The sequence below is a fragment of the Puma concolor genome, chromosome A2 (genome assembly GCF_028749965.1).
Source record: "Puma concolor isolate L17-30 chromosome A2, mPumCon1.1.hap2, whole genome shotgun sequence".
Classification (NCBI taxonomy): domain Eukaryota; kingdom Metazoa; phylum Chordata; class Mammalia; order Carnivora; family Felidae; genus Puma; species Puma concolor.
The window spans coordinates 92,703,347-92,721,028 of record NC_141668.1 but is presented as its reverse complement, the minus strand read 5'-3'; the positions used below and the strand labels follow the sequence as shown (position 1 = coordinate 92,721,028).

The 17,682-nt window shown below is 39.4% G+C and overlaps 1 protein-coding gene across 1 annotated transcript in view; it reads right to left on the bottom strand.

Annotated features, from left to right (window-relative positions):
• PRKAR2B (protein kinase cAMP-dependent type II regulatory subunit beta) overlaps positions 1–15,910 on the bottom strand; it is a 103,478-nt gene extending 87,568 nt beyond the window's left edge. Inside the window, exon 1 of the mRNA XM_086696943.1 lies at positions 15,328–15,910. Coding sequence (XP_086553069.1) covers positions 15,328–15,637 — 310 coding nt within the window. The 5' untranslated portion in view covers positions 15,638–15,910. The remainder of the gene's footprint in view (positions 1–15,327) is intronic.
• Between the last annotated feature and the right edge of the window lie 1,772 nt (positions 15,911–17,682).

Here is a 17,682-nt window from a genome sequence, read left to right as displayed (position 1 = left end):
TAAAACTCCCCAATGAAGTTTTTCACAAAATTTAAAAAGCTTCTCCTAAAAGATATATGTAATAATAAAAACCTATGAATAAAGAATTCTGAAGAAAGATAAGGTGGGAGTTACTTACCATACATCAAGACCATGGAAAGTCATATTAACTCAGAGATATTGATGAACAAATAGAAAAACCATCAGAAAAGAATAAAGATGTTACGTACATTCACGTTTATATGTTTCTTTTATTTATTATTTTTTTAAGAGAGAGAGAGGGTGCAAGTGAGTGAGGGGCAGAGAGAGAGAGAGAGAGAGAGAGAGAGAGAGAGAGAGAATCCCACAAGGGGAAGGGGGAGGAAGAGGGAGACTCTCCCGAAGCAGGGCTCATGCTTACCCAAAGCAAGGGTGTTCACCAGATGTGGGGCTTGTGCTCACACTATGCGGGGCTCAAGCTCACCCAAAGTGGAGCTCGAATTCACCTGATGTGGAACTTGAATTCACGACCCATGAGATCATGACCTAAGCCGAAGTCAGATGCTTAACCTACTGAGCCACCCAGGAGCCCCATTCACACATATATAGAAAATTGATATTCAAAAATCAGTGGGGAAAAAAGTCAATAAATGATGCATATTATTTTATTTTATTTTATTTTTAGGTAATGTCTACACCCAATATGGGGCTTGAACTCACAACCCCAAGATTAAGAGCCACATGTTGCTCTGACCAAGCCAGCTAGGTGCCCCTATGATGTGTATTTTAAAAAATGCAATGTAATTCCCATCTCAAGCCATACAGAGAAATAAATTATCACTGTATTAAATCCTTAGGTATGAAACTCAACTTAAAATTTAGGAATTAAGAAGCTTAAAATCAAGAAAGTGCTCAACCAAAATTACCATAAACAACATGAAAAGACAGGCTCAAGACTGTGAGATTTTTCTAATGCATGTTACCCAACAAAGGATTAGTAACCAGAACGAGGAGAAAGAGGAGGATGAGGACGGGGAGGAGGAGGAGGGAGAAGAGGAAGAGGAAGAATGGAAGGAAAAGAAGGAAGAAGGAAAGAAATCTTCCTATAAATCAGGAAGAAAAATACAATTAGCAGGATGAGAAAAATGGCACAGAATAAAAAAATTTTCCACAGAAGAGAAACTACAAACATGGTCCATGAACATAATAAAAAGATGCCCAGTGTTACTAGTAATCAGGAAAAAGCAAATTTAATTCACAATGAGATTTTAACATCCATCCTGCTGGCAAAGCTTGTTCAAATCTGATAACATATGTTACCTTGAATGTGGAGGACCAGGAACTCTTCCCCTCTACTGAAAAATAAAGTGGTGTAAACACAACAGTCTGAGGTGTGGTTAAAGCTGTGCATCCCGTACAACCAGCCTTTCCACACGTAAGTATTTACCTACAGCAGCAGTCCTCAAACCTTTTGGTCTCAAAACCTCTTTCCACTCTTAAAAATTATTTGCTTTAATAGGTTATATCCACTGATAATTGTTGTATTAGAAATTAAAATTGATAAATTTAAAAAATATTTAAAACTACCAACAACAAAACAATTACGTTATTATAAATAACGTATTTTTATGGAAAATAACTATTTTCCAAAACAAAACAAAATTCAGTAAAAAGAATGACTCTGTTTTACAATTTTGCAAATCTAACAGAGGACAATTAGGTTCTCATATCAGCTTCTACTTTCAGATGTTTTATAATATCACACATCATGTACCCTTTGAAAAACTCTACTATACACTTACGACAGAATGAGAGGGGGGGTAATTATAGTTTTCACCCCACAGACTACCTGAAAAGGTCTAGAATTGGGAGGGGAATGATTCTTCAAGGGGTCCCAGAACACACTTTGAAAACCACCTTTAAAAACTCTAGTATATGTGCATAACACACATACACACACACAATGTTCAGTACGGCACTGTAATGACAACAAATTAGAAACACCCAAAGTTATTTATCAAAGACTAGATAAAGCATCTATTTACACAAAGGTATACTACATAGCAGTCTAAATAAAAAGTAAAAGTAAAAGTAAAATTTAAAAAATAATGAACTTGGGGCACCTGGGTGACTCAGTCATTAAGCATCTGACTTTGGCCTCAGGTCATGATCTCATTGTTCTTGAGTTGGAACCCAGAGTTGGGCTCTGTGCTGGCAGCTCAGAGCCTGTTGCGGATTCTGTGTGTCCCTCTCTCTCTGCACCTTCCCCCCTCATGCTCTGCCTCTTTGTCTCTCAAAAATGAATGTTAAAAAGAATTTTTTTTAAAAAAATGAACTAAAGGTACATAAATCAATATAACATCATCTCAAAAACTATTCTCAAAAGTACAGTGGAAAATTATAATTTACATAAATGAAACTTTTATAAGTGGCGCAATTTATACAGACTTTGAAAATATGCAAAATAACACTATTTCTAAGCCAAGAATAAATGCCTATGTAGTAACAGTGCAAAAACATGCATAGAAAATATAAATGCTAAATTTATCACAGTGGTGGAGATCTATGGGGATCTATAGTTAAGAAAACGGGATAAGAAAGGAGTACACAAGGGACTTCTACCACACGTGTTTTCTTAAAAGAAAAAGCCTCAGGAAAAAAAAAAAGCCTCACGTGTATAATTGTTAAAATTTGTTGAAGCTAGAGGATGACTTAGGTGAGTGTTCCTTACTTAGTCTCTGTTCTTTTCGGTACATTGGAAATCTCTCACAATTTGAAAAAAGGAAAAAATGTTCGCTCTACTTAATTTTGGCAGAAAAAAATCTCTCAAATATGTTCTGACATTATCAGAGCAACCAGATTAGTTCATGTTGTATTTTTTTTTAACGTTATTATCTCTGACTTACAAAAACTTGATGTTCTGATATATGTATACATTGTGAAAAGATCACCACAATCAAGCTAAATCACTTCTCAATCACCTCTACATAGTTATTTACCACCGTGTGTGTGTCAAAATTTAACCTAACATCTATACTCTCAGCAAATTTCAAGCATACAATACGGTACAGTATTTATCATCACTGCTGCACAGCTGATCTCCAGAACTCATTCATCTTTCATTAACTGAAACTTCATACCCTTTTAATGCTAAACATTCTCTTAAAATATTTTACATAAAATCCCCTTTTTACACATGAGTTTTTGTTAGAATTCAAACACTGAAATGCTTTTGGGATTCTTTTTAAGGGATTACAAGGAAATTATTTTAAGGACTTATTATGAATCAAAAGTCCTAATATTGCCTTATCGATAAACTGTCATTAGTGACAGTCTACTAGGAAATCAAAGACCTGTGAACAATGCCACGTATCCAAAAAGACGCTCTTTTTTTTTTCTCCTAAAAATATATTAAGCTAGCAATGTGCAATGGAGCAAGTATAGAATTATGGGTTTTCAGAATAAAACCGCATTTTAATGGAAAACTTAGGAAGGCAGAAATTTGTCCCACCGTGAGCTTACTTTCATAAATATTATGACATGAGGAAATGGCAACAAGCTGTCAATTTAATGTAACTATTTTTTCCCAATTAATTTGTATTTTAGGCACATATTCATATTTTTACTACAGGCATCTGCCTCATTAAAATCAACTGACTATTTTCAATACTTTTACCTACATTTTCCTAAGATGTTTTAAAATGACTTGTGAAAACTTAAATGAAACTATAAACTTGGGAGAAGTTTACACAAATTTATTTATTCTACCAGTTAAACACGGATTCTCAAGGGAGGAGATGGTGTGAAAATAAAGCAGAGCTTTATGCCATTGTTTTTTTTTTTTTTTTTTTTTTAGATTGGACTATTTACCTTACATGTCAAATAGAATTAAAGTGCTTGAGATTTAAAGGAGCATGGGGTTTTTAAAGTCTGAAACACTTCGCTAAACGATCTAAAGCCTTTACTTTTATATTTTTCACTAATAACTTTTTTCTAAAAGTACTATTACTATACTGCTTTGAAAGCAATCTCTAGTTTCTCACATTTCCAATCAAACTTCATTTTTAAAACTGTCCTGTTCTCACTGACTTCTAAATGTCGCCTGTTCTTTCTGTCACTCTCCCTCCAACAAACGTGCAAACCTTACTCTATGCCAAACCTTACTCTATGCCAAAACCTTAACAAACCTTACTCTATGCCAAACACTGTTAACTCATTCAGTTCTTACAACAACCCTCTCTGGTGAGTACTATCGTTACTCCCATTTCATAGATGAGAAAACTGAGTCACAGATGGCAAAGGAACTTGCTCAAGGTGCCAAAAGTTATTAATGGCAGAGCCAGCCATTTGGATTCAAATCCAAACCCCATGACAAAGTAAGTCATGTTTTTTGTTTAATTTCCGTTGTTTCTGATTTTTCATGTCACTAAGTTTTCAGCAACTAAAAGCAATCTGTTTTCCATAAACTACTGGATTTAAGAAATGTGAGAGGTGCCTGGGTGGCTCAGTTGGTTAAGCATCTGACAGCTCAGGCTCAAGTCATGATCTCGCAGTTTCGTAGGTTCGAGCCCTGCGTCGGGCTCTGTGCTGACAGCTCAGAGCCTGGAGCCTGCTTTGGATTCTGTGTCTCCCTCTCTCTCTGCCCCTCCTCCACTGGTGCTCGGTCTCTGTGTTTCTCCTTCAAAAATAAACATTAAAAAAAAAAAAAAAGAAAAGAAATGTGGGGCAAAGCAAAGGGGGCTCTCCTGACCATGTTTATTACATTAGTGGAGGGGGAAAAGTGACAAGGTAGTGCAGGTAATAACTGAGGCAGAAAATAAACATTTTAAGACAAAATTATTTGGAGGCGCCTAAAGAACAAGTAAGTGGAGGTGGCTGGTAAGCAGGCTGGCAGACACGTCAATCTGAATCTCAAAGAAAGGGAATGGGTGTGCTGGTGCCTGAGGAAAAGCTGGAGGGCAAAGGAGCTTTGGGGGTAGGCAAGATTCAGGCTTGAAGGAGGAATGAGAAAAGGACAAAGCAGGTTCAGGGCCACAGACTAGTTTCGGATTTGGCATGGAGCTCCTGTAAGCAGAAGCAGTGACACAGAAGTCTGGGTGGGTCCGAATGTGTCCTCAACTAGAAAGCTATTAGAAGTCCTTACCGGCAAGAAAAGCCTGTATGCGTGTGCTCTCTGCATTTTGCAGAGTGACCAAATATCAGCCTGAAAGAATATGGCCTCATCTTTAAATGAAGTCGAAACCTTCATAGCTGAAGACAGGCTATGAAATGAAAACATTTTAAAGTGCATTAATGTAAAAGATTATTAGGAGACTATCTTAGGGGTGCCTGAGTGGTTTAGTCTGTTAAGCCTCCAACTCTTAGTTTTGGTTCAGGTCATGATCTCACAGTTACTGAGTTTGAGCCTTACATTGGGCCTGCTTGAGTTGGGAGCCTCTTTCCCTCTCTCTCTGCCCTCCCCCCTCCCCCAAATAAACTTCAAAAAAAAATAAAGAAGGCTATTTAAAAAAATATTTTTTTAATGTTTATTTACTTTTGAGAGAGAGAGAGAGAGCGAGTGGGGGAGGTGCAGAGAGAAGGAGACAAAGAATCCAAAACAGGCTCCAGGCTCTAAGCTGTCAGCACAGAGCTGGGCACGGGGCTCGAACTCACAGACCGCAAGATCATGACCTGAGCTAAAGTCAGATGCTTAACCAACCAACAGAGCCACCCAGGTGCTCCAAAAGACGACGATTTTAAATGTTTACATGCCTTAAGAAAGTTTCAATCACATAAGAAGTACACATTTATGGACATTTACTATTCAAGTGAGGTTAATTTAAGATACACTGGAGCACCTACTATGGGCAGGAAAGCTTTGGGGAGAGAGAGCATATTTCTACATATTCCTGCCTGCCTGTGGCAAGGGCAGCTCACAACTGCAAAGCTTACTGAGATGCAAGGCATATTCATCTGCCATTCCGATAGCATTAATGTCAACCAGAGAATCTTACGCTTGCAAAGATTATTTGTGGGGTGAAATGTAAGTTAACCTCTGGAGAAAGGGTGGGATTTGGCAGAAAGATAAGGAAAGAGGACTGGGCACTAAGAACCAAGAAAATAACTCATAGAATACTTGGCTATATCAGTTTTGTGCTGTATCGTATGCCTCTAAAGGTTGTGGTGGTGTTTTTCTTTTCTTTATTTATTTTGGGAGTGGAGGTGCAAGTGAGCGAGGGGCAGAGAGAAAGAGAATCTCACAAGGGGCAGAGAGAGAGAGAGAGAGAAGCGGGCTTCACCTTCACACTTTTTTTTCTTTTTATCTGAAGTGGGGCTTGAACTCCCAAACCATGAGATCATGACCTGAGCCAAAGTCAGATGCTTAATGACAGCCACCTAGGCACCCTGGTGTTTTGCTTTTAAAGGCTGTGTTTTATTTACTACTTACTGGATAGAAACAAAAGAATTTCCTTTCTTTCATGTCTTTTTACAGTTAAAATTTATTTAATAGGTAATATAAGTATATCATAAACATTTTTTCAGTTACAAAAAAGGAGATATTGAAAAGTCTCTCTCCTGACCAACTGTCATCTCCAGAGATTTCCCTCCTGAGATACTCTTTGAAACTGCATTTCTTTAAACTGTTTAAACTTTGATTTTCTTTTAGTTCTGACACGTCCATGATTTAGTGATGCTGAACTAAAGACCTACAATAGAATGCTTCTCTTTGTCACATCCCCAAAATTTGCACAAAGAATGCAAGTACTCTACAATCTATGTTGGACTTCAAGAGGCAGACAGGACTACAAGTTAGAAAAAAAAAAAAAAAAAAGCCTGGATCTTATTTCCTTCTCATAAGATAGGATTTTCTTCTCTATTTTACCACACTTCCGTTGAGTCAAACAATTAACTTATCTAATGAATGTCTATTAAAATACACACACACACACACACACACACACACACACACACACACACACACACACACAAACACACACAAGCCCCTACTACCTACAGGTCCTTTATAATGTAGGAGCTTAAATCAGGAAAGCAAAGTTCATCACAGCCACCTTATACATTAACAGACTATATCAAGTTAAGTTTTGGTCTCCAAAATGGTTCACGCACACCAAGAAGAACATAAAGCAATCCTTCAGCTTAAAGAAAAAAAATTAGGACTTGTTTACAATTACTTTTTACTTCTCCCTTTCAAAGTTTATATCGTAGGGTGATTTGTCATGTATAAAATAAGTTAATATGTTGGTATCTGCATAGCATTTATAAAGGCATATGTTGGGAGTTCATACTCAAATACATTCTCCTAGTGATGGTATATAATAAAGAAGTTTTAAGAATTAGGGGGCGCCTGGGTTAGGTGCCCAACTAGGGGGCTTAGCCGGTTGGGTGTCCAACTTGGGCTCAGGTCATGATCTCACGGTTCTTGGGTTGGAGACCCACATTGGGCTCTGTGCTGACAGCTCGAAGCCTGGAGCCTGCTTCAGATCCTGTGTCCCCTCTCTCTCTGCTCCTCCCCTGCTTGCACTCTGTCTCTTGCTCTCTCAAAAATGAATAAAAAACATTAATAAAAAAATAAATAAAAAGTTTTGAGAATTAAATAGCTCAGTATATTAGGCGTTCTTTTCTAAAAGTAAATATTTTGTCAAGTTTGTAAAAGTATATGAAGTGCTAATTTTAATGGGATACACAGAGAAAACAACTGTAAAAGGGACAGATCAACACTTGGCCAGACTATATATTTCTAGAGTTAAAAGTAGATAGCTTATTTTTTGGTACGTGGTTCTTTTCAACCATATTCCTGCTATCAGAGTTATTGAAAATTAGGTGTACCATGGTTAAGGAGATGGGCTCTGAACTCACAATGTCAAATTCAAATCCTGACTCCATCACTTACTTTGGAGAGGCCTAAATGGCACATGGATAAATGGTCTTGCTGTCTGGCACTTCAGCAGCCAAAAATGTTAACAATTATAATTAAATAAAAAGAGCATCATTTAACAAACATTAGCTTTAGTAATTGAAATGAAACAGCTGAGTCACTTTTTAATTCAGCATAACTTTTCGGAAAGATGTTTTTTGGGCTCAACTGAAATGTATCTAAACAAATGGAAGCTTTTGCCTTCTTTTTTATGAAAAAACAAAAACAAAAACAAAAAACCTCAATATCACTCTCATGAGCTATTTTGTCTTGGAACAGCTAATATAAGTTAAACAATGTCAGTCCCTAGCCAAACAGATATGGGAATAACTGTATACAGTATATCTTCTTGGCTTCATTTTTATGTGGAACATGTGTTTATATTTTGACCTTTTGTCTTTTTTTTTTTTTTTTTAATGCAGAACCATTTTTAAACATCAGCAACTGGAATGATTTTTTTTTTTTAAGTTTCCAAACATATTAAGTTACACATGGCAATGCCTATTGCTGAAACATTTATAAATGTTACACCAACTGTGTTTACAGTTCCGATTTTTTTTAGATTGTTTTGTTTTCATATAAGCCATGACCTGAAAAATTTAGCTCAAATTCTTTCCACAAAATAATTACATAATGGAACAGTCTGAGTCATTTTGAATTTCCGAAACACAAAACTCGCTCCCATAAGATAAAGACAGTGATGAGTATCATAGTGGGGTTTTTATGACTAACTCTACCATAACTAAAAGGTATTGATAAGACTGGAAGGACTATAAGAACATGGTGATTAGAATTCATCCAACTGAGAAAAATCACTGCACTCTTTTTTATTTCCCATTGCCTATCCTTAAGCAATTGACATAAAAATAAAGTCTAAAAGTAATTTCGCTGCAGTGAAAAAAAATCAAAGAACAAAAAATTTGGTAATTCTGAAGACAAAAGTACAAAAATACTTCTCTTTAGCCTTGCCTCTTAAACCTTATCTAATCACCTTGATGGAAGAAAGAATTTATAACATGTAAGTTAATATAAATAGCACATAAAATGTAAGGAATAGTTCTATGAAAAAGAAGACCAAAATCAATCAAACTGGGGTTAAGGAAATTATTACGCTGTCAGTGCAGAGCCTGACGCGGGGCTCAAACTCCTGAACTGTGACTTGATGACCTGAGCCAAAGTAGGATGCTTAACTGACTGAGCCACCCATGAGCCCCCACAAACGGATTGTTTCTTCAGAAGTCCAGAGATGGTCAACTTAAGAGAATAATCATTTCTTTTTTTAAGACAAAAAAAAGGAATGAGTTGGCACTCGATATTTCTACAGTGAGTAAATGAGAGAATGAGTACAGCATCCTACCTTCCAATTTGCATACGTTCCTTCTCCTAACAGGTCACCCCAGGTCCCAGCCCCTTTCTGGTATCAAATGACTGTGGACACCACTCAGGCTCTGTGGTCAGTCACTCAATCTCCTTCACTGAACCCCAACCTCTACCAAAGGCCTTCTTTAACTGCTAGTACTCCCATTACATGACTTTCTAAATGGATCACAAAGAAGCCTCCCACTGAGGAATTCAAAGGTCTCTTGTCAGTATTTACACAGTTGAAAAAGAAACACATTTGGTTTTCTTGAGGCAGCCAGGAACAAAATCTTGACAGCTGGAAATTTACTGGAACCCACAAGGCTGGGATTTGCAACTATATTTCAAGGGATTTGCAACTATATTTCAATAATAATAACCATTTAATATTTACTCCATCCTACCAAGACCCAGCACATCCCTATGTGCAACCTCAAATGGAAAGCTTAGAACTCTCTTATGTTAAATAATGGTTGACCAGTTGGATTTTTAAGACATGCAGACAAATTAAAGTATTCTTCAATTTTTGTTCTGGTGTTTTCCTTTTGTGCTCTCTTCAGACAAAGTACAAATTAGTCAAAGAACCTTACACAAATCCCAACTGATTTTACTCTGCTCTTTCTCCCTCCCACCCTACCTTTTCCCTGAGCCTAAAGTAACAGATGGGTAAGAGTTTGAGAAAAGACACTATTTCAAGTACTTTGATTTCCCGATTTCAATCCCCAAAGCATTCACTTATTACTACTATTAAAATGAATAATGTTTTACCTGTTCTACTCTAAAAATCACCATCTAAACTCAAAATATTTTTTTAATTTTAAATCTTCTCTATTATTGTTTTATGCTCATAACTAAAATAATGGCATAAATATTTTAGCCATTGTCATGAATGATGTAATTTCCATTTCAGGAGGATTTAAAGCTACCATATAAATTTAAAACTTACCATGTAAATTTCTAATAGCCAAAGGCAATAAAGTCTCATTAATTTAAAAGTCTGGAGCTCTTAGCTACAAATGATGAGTTGAAAGGATGTGGGTTTTATTACTGCGCAACATAACTTCACATTAAATCCCAAGTGGAACTGCCACGTAAGCTCATTTCCTACTTCATTTCTCTAAAAAGTGTAAACACTAGATTCATTTCCACAAAATATAATGAAATTGCTATTCTGCAAGAAGTTTACACTCCTGTAAGATTTCATGTTAATGAGGTCATTTGTCTTACATGGAAAACAATGCTTGCTATGTGCACTGTCCTGAGGGACCCTTATAAATATTAATCCATTTATCCTCTAACAATCTTATGAGGTGAGTACTACTACTGTGATTATATGTCAGTATGCTTAGCACAGGGCTTCAGATGTGAAAGAAAGTAAGTGTTGTCTGACTTTCATGAACATTTTCAAACGAATTAAATGTATTGAAGAGGTTGATGAAGAACTAACAATTGGCTGCTTTGTCTCATAATCATCTCTAGCGGCCACAGAGAGCAAGCTCTAAATAAGGACACAGAGATAAAAGTGAGCCTAATACATCAGCCAAAGCAACAATTCATTAAACCTATGATTACTCTCTACATGTTCCCACTGTCAATTAGGCCAAGAAGTCAATAGGTGGAAGTGTTTTTTTTTACTCCCAGGATGAGCATGGTGAAGAACACTTTCACAGAAGGTTCTTAGGAAGCCCATACATGTATGTATAAATTTGTTCTCTTAATCTCATCCCACCACTACGAGCTCCAATATTTTCTGTGATTTTAAGGATCTCTAATAAATTCCCCATATTCCCCTTAAATTGTAAAAAAAAATCATAGGTAGATACGATTTTCCAATAAAGATTTGACATAGGCCAGAGTTAAGAGGATTAAGTCATAGTTTTTACATGGTGAATTTCTATTTATATATCTTGACATGCTTGCTTTATAAGATATTCTATATTTTTGGCTTGTGTACCCACTTTGAACTCTAGATTTTTCTTCTAAAATATGGAAAATTAGTCCTCTATATTTTGTATACAGTTTATTTTTTTTCCAGCTTGATCTTCATGTACCCATAAGTAATTTAATTTTCTTCTGACCACTTGTCAATTTATAGGGATAATTTGGAATTTTATTTACTTCATTTTATAATTTCAGCAACTTCACTGAAGAAATTATTGAGCAACATAAGACCTCACAGTGATGCCTACGTGAAACCATTGATTATCATAGATTCTACTCCAAGCTGGTACTGATCCAACTCTTTGTGGCCTACTGTAAACCCTTTTAATATATTCTAAGCCTGGGGATACTACCCTTTCAGAAGCAACATGTCATGCTTGAGGTGCTTTCTGTAGCATGGGGAAGAGGGAGGCAGTCTCCATCATAGCTTCTTTAAGGACTTAAGACTTCCCTGGAAGGGTTATTGCCATATGCCATTATCATTCTAACACCTGAAGGTTGCCCTTTTATCCAGAATTGAAAGCAAAATGAAAGTAACACAAGTAATAAAATTAAAAAAACAGAACGGGAATGGGAGAGCTACCAGCAGAGAAAGGGATCCTTCAGATCCCCAGGAAAGAACACCACCTTCACCCATCTGACCATTTGGCCTACTGCTATCAACGACCAGGCTACCAGACTCTGACTCACTTCTATGTTTCAACCACCACACTGAGGTCAAAGTCATATATTTGATCCCTACCTGAGTCAAATGGGAAGCCACCTCACTGTCAAAAATGTGCCCAACCTCTCATAAATATCATCACTTGTCCTAAAGGGATTCATGAGAGTGGGTATGAACCAATCCATGCAAATTCATCACCATTACTGGAAAAATAACCAGGAAAACCTGATCCGTGAGTCAGTCCATTGTACAAATTTCATTTAGGAAGAACTCTCTGATGGTCTTGGGGCAGATAGATGTTAAGTAAGAAACCAGGCTCTGGCACTTAACTAGTTCCATGTGTAATCTTGGACACGTTCATTTATCAGAGCCTTATAGATAAAACACATCAAGGGTCTCAAGTAGAATCTGACACAAAAGGGATGTTCACGTGATGTTGGCCCCAGCTCCTCTTAACTTTTAACCTGGGAGTTAAGAGAAGGATGGAGCCAGGTCCACCAGTGTTTCAATCCTGGTTCTGCAACACATTAGCTGTGAAACACTGGGCAAGTGGCGGCCTCATCTTTCTCATAAAGCTGGGATAATGAATCAAAGTATTCAGATAATGCCTGGCATACAGCAAATGCCAATAAGCGGTAGCTACTTCTGTAAATGTTAGTAAGACAAAGACATTATTATCATCGCTATCTGTTGATCAGTGTTTCTCACAGTGTGGTCAGGGAACTATGGATATAAGAATGACCCAGACAGTCTGTTTAAAAAAAAAAAAAAAAAAAAAAAAAAGATCCCAACCTATTCAAAAGCTCTCCTAGAGTAGTGCCAGGTAATATTCATTTCTGAATCAAACTTCCTTGAGATGTATACTAAAATTTAAGAATGAGCGACCCAGTTGGTCTTGTGCTGGGTCACAGTAAATTAAGACTCGCCAGCTAGTACTTAATCTTTACTATGCTAGGAGAATTGCCCGGTACCTGATGTTTTATATTTTGGAAATTCTTTGGAACTAAACATTAAACTGATAGGCTCACTCCTGTTATTTTTTCTTCCCCCCAATGGTACTATTTTGACTTTTTCCCCCACTCCAGCCAGGGGAAGGCAAACTATGGCCTTGGTCTGTGGCCAATTTTCTACAACCCCAACAACCAGAGCAGATGTGTGTTTAAAATGTTGTTGTTGAAAGAAAGAAAGAAAGGAAGAAAGAAAGAAAGAAAGAAAGAAAGAAAGAAAGAAAGAAAGAAAGAAAGAAAGAAAAACATATTCAATGGAGACATTGTGTTGCTCAGGGCATCTAAAATATTTACCGTCTAGCCCTTTACAAAAAGGTTTGTCAACCCCTGATAGTCTATATATATTTTTTTTAACTGCAGATCTCACACAATTTACATGCTTAAAAAATAGTAACAATAAGGGAGAATTAATTAAAATAGAAGATATTCTAGTAGATATATTCTAGTGCACCTAATAGAGGCAAGTACCACTGCCAAAGTTTTTGTTATACACGTATGCATGTGTGTTTATCAGATAATGATCAAATTGAATTTGGCTGTAGTCAAAAAGTAATTTTAAAGTCCTTGAGGGCAGGGGTGGGAAATAAATAGTGCAATCGGCTAACGAGCATTCATTAAAACTCAGAGTAATTTTTACAATAAAGGTGCCTTGGAGAACATAAAAAATCATATAAAATGATCCCTGCTGCTTAGAAGTTAATGGCTTATTCATTACAAAATGGTAATAAAATCGGTTTTGTGTACCATATACACTGTTATAAGGAGAAAATGGAATCATCAATGCAAAGTATTTCAAAAGTATCATACTAGAAAATATTTTAGTTATATTAATATATCATCTCAAACATATGCAGGTTTTTTTCTTACCACCTCCTTAATTCCTAGTTTCCTCCAATCTGGGAAACGAGTCTTTTTTTTTTTTCCTTTGTGTGTGTGCATGTGTTATGTATGTGTGTTTGCATGCATGTGTCAGGAGAATAAAAGAAAATGCTTCTGCCCTTTCTGTGTCATCCATTATTGGCTTCTTCTCAATTTAAAATATGCTTTCTTTTACCTTTCTCTTGTTTCTAGCAAGAAAAGCACTTGATTAAATTCTTATGCAAAAAGAACAATAAAGACTATGATCATCTTATCCCTAGCAATACTACAAAGTCCAAAATTAAAATTGTTAAGGTAACAATTTTTCTTCTTCTCTTCATAGGACACAAATTTCCAGGGTATTTGTGATTGTTTCAGGCCAGCTAGAAATACATTAATTTTATAACACATTTGGACAAATTTGCAAAGGAAAGAAACACCTTCCTAGGAACATACTCCAGGAAATAACACTTTAAAAGGTTTTCATTCTACAGAATACACTGCAGACACACAAACCACAAGCAGTGTAAATAAATACACACTGGTGCAATGCTGAAATGCACATCTGTCTTACACCACAAAGAGAAAACCCTTCCACACCACGGTATTTCAGCTTGGGATGCCATAAAGACGGGATTTAGGCATGAAGTGTAAATACAGGAGGCTGCAAATGTGTGTGTGTGTGTGTCTGTGTGTGTTAGGGAAAGAGGGTTGTAAGCAGAAGGGGTGGGACTTGTCAGGAGCAGCTATTTGAGAAAATTCCTTTTTCTTTCCCATTCATTCTTTCCAGCTTGTGTCTGGCACAGTCCTTACAATTACTCACTGGCTTTTCATTCTAAAGACAACCAACAAGCTTTCAGAACTTCCTACAGTGTTTTTCACATACTTTGTTTTTTTAAAAGACACCAAATCATTGAATATTTGTTTTAAATAAAAAGTAAACCATTAGCCCGGTTCCTCATTCCAAAGACCCCATGAGTTGCCGGCTAAACAGGATCCTTTGTTGTGTGTCCAAAAATAACACAACGCGGTATTGGTAAATTGGGAAACAACAGATCACTCCGTTTCCAAGAGTGTCAAAGTTATTACCATAAATTTCGATCTGCCCCAGTGAGTCCAATTCCATGCTCCTTTCAGGGAACATGCGGTCCCAACGGCAGCAAAGCCAATCCAATTGAATACCCCTCGCCTTTTCTCTTTGGACACCCCATTAATATAAGGGCTGCAAGAGGATGCCAAGTGGGCCGGTTTCCTCTACGCACAATGGTATCCGTACAGCGAAATCTCTCCAACCACAGTGAAAGTTGTCTTTCAGATGCCCACCCCACACCGGCCGTCCAGTGCCAGAGAGCCCAGGACGAGAGGGGGCAGCTGGGCAGAGAGCCGTCACCTTTCAGCTCCCCACCTCCCCACCCTCCCCACGAGGGGGAGGGCACGACACGAAAGCAGAGTAGGAAGGTGGGCGAGTGGGAGAGACAGAAATGGATGCTGAGGGGGTGGGCGAAATGGAAGGTAGGCTAGGTGGAGAACGCGGGGAGAGGCGGGTGGGCAGAGCTGCGGGATTCTAGAGCAGAGTCGGGGAACGGCGCGGGCGAGCGGGGGCGCGCAGGGGGTCGGGTCCTCACCGTTGAACGCCCCGGTGTCCGCGGCCTCCTCCTCCTCCTCCTCCTCCCCGTTCTCGGAGTCGGTGTGCATGGGCTCCTCCGCGAAGTTGACCCCCTTGCTGGGGGTACCGCCCCCGGCGGCGGCGCCCGCGTCCCCCCAGGTCCTGCCCTCATGGCCGAAGCGCGCGGCGCCTTTGCGCTCGTTCTCCTGCTGCAGGCGCGTGAAGTGCTGCAGCGCGAACTCCAGCAGGTCCGCGGGCTGGTGCCTCAGCACCTCCACCGTGAAGCCTTGCAGCAGCTCCGTCAGTCCCGCGGGGATCTCGATGCTCATCCTGCCTGCCGGGCGGCGGGCGCCTGGGCGCCGCCCTCGCCGCCTCCCCGGACCGGCCTGCGGCCCCGCGGCCGCCGAGAGAGCGCGGACGGCACTAGCGGCGCTACCCGCTGCGAGCGCGGCGCTCTGGGCCCCGGCGGCCCGGCTGGCCCGGCCCGCGGCTCCCGGCGCGCGGTTGCTCCGTCCGGCGGCGGCGGCTGAGCGAGCGCGGCCCCGGGAGGGCTGGCAGCATCTCCGGCTCCTCCCGCTCCCGCCGCCGCTGCTCCTCTCCCCCCCACCCGGGCCGCCCCGCCCCCGCCGCGCCCGCGCCCGCGCCCGCGCCGCGCCGCGCCGCGCGGGAGGGGGCGTCGGAGCGCGCCCACGTGACCCCCGGAAACCATGGCAACCTCCGCCGGCGGGCGCCGCGCACCGCCACTGGGAAGGTTGCGGTGCGGAAGACGCCGGCTGGCGGCGGGGGGTTGGTGGGGCGACGCTGCTGGGCGCGCGCTGGGCGCGGACTCTTGTCAGCACGGCCGCAGGTGGCCCCCGGGGTGCACCTCGCCGTCCACCTGTCCTCGCTCCGGTGCGGACGGGCCTCTCGGCCGAATTCCACAAGTCCTTCAGCACCAGGAACCGCGCAGAGCTGCTGCCACGCGAATTGCCCCGAAACTTCAGCCTCCACCTCGGTAGCGGCATTTTATTTTCCTCCGGGAATCTAGTTGCATTAATAAGTGTTGGCAGTGTCTTTTGCTTTAAAGTCATATGTACTACTGGTTGTCTTTTGGACGAAGAAATAATACCCCATCCTTGTGACACCTTTCTTTCTCTTTTGCTGCATTTTATCCAGCCTTCCTCCATACATCCTGTTTATGTTTTGTTTTACTGACAGTAGTAAATTGTCCACTCGATGCATTTACTACTATTTATGAAGACAAATACACCATTCATTATGAGGCCCTTGTGAAAGTTAGTCGATGCCCTTCAAACAGGATAGTGAAACATTATGAGTAAAATGTCATGGTCAGGGCAGATAGTCCTAAAGAAAAAAAAAAAAAAGCTTTGCTTGATGAGGCTCCTATTGTTTATTTTAAACCTTTCCCTTAACTTTGAGTGATTTTAATTATATCTCCAAAATAGGCTACTTGATATAAAGAGAAATAGAACTAGAAGCGTGTACATTTAAAGTAGAAGTCCTTGACTCTGAAATGAGGCTTAATTCTGCAAATGTTTACAATTTTGAATTATAAAAATGCTTTTTGCCAATTAAATGGTTTTTTAAAAAGCATACTTCATTTTCTACAATGGCCATCATATTGTAAATAAAATATTTCAAGGGCAAGTTCAGTTATTCTGATTTATCTTTCCACTTACAAAAAAAGAGTAAATACATGACTCAGAAAATTCGAACTCTAGAAATCAAGATACAGCAAACTAGTTCCTTTTACAAAAATTCACCTTGATATGAACGCTTTGTTTATAAACCAACTTGTAAGCATTCATGAGTGAATGTATTTCTCTCTTTCTGTTCCTTATCTACCTCATAATAGCATGTTGTTTTTAAACATAGTAAAGTACTTCTAATTGTGTTGAGCATTTTAAGTGGTAAGCTTTTATAAAATACCATGATCCTCATAGAGGACAATATTAGTCAAACTCTTAACCATGTAAGCATTATATAAGCCATATATGTATTATCTTCCTAGATCCAGTAATTAAGATGAATTTGCATCATCTGCCTTCATTTATGATGTTTTTATTAAGATTAGCATTGCTTGCAAGTGGCAGAAAATGCAAAATACAGTAGCTTAAGCAATATAGAAGCTTATTTCTCTATAATGTAAATGTAAGCAGTTGAGGGCTGGTATGGTGGTTCCATGAACTTCAGGTACCCAGGCTCCTTCTAGCTCATTGCTCTGTAATCCTCAGTTTCTGGTCTAAAATTAATGCTGTATCTCCAGTCATCTCATTCATATTTGAAAGGGGGGGGCATTTCACTCCCCCACCTACACACACACACACACACACACACACACACACACACACACACACAGATACACGCATACCCC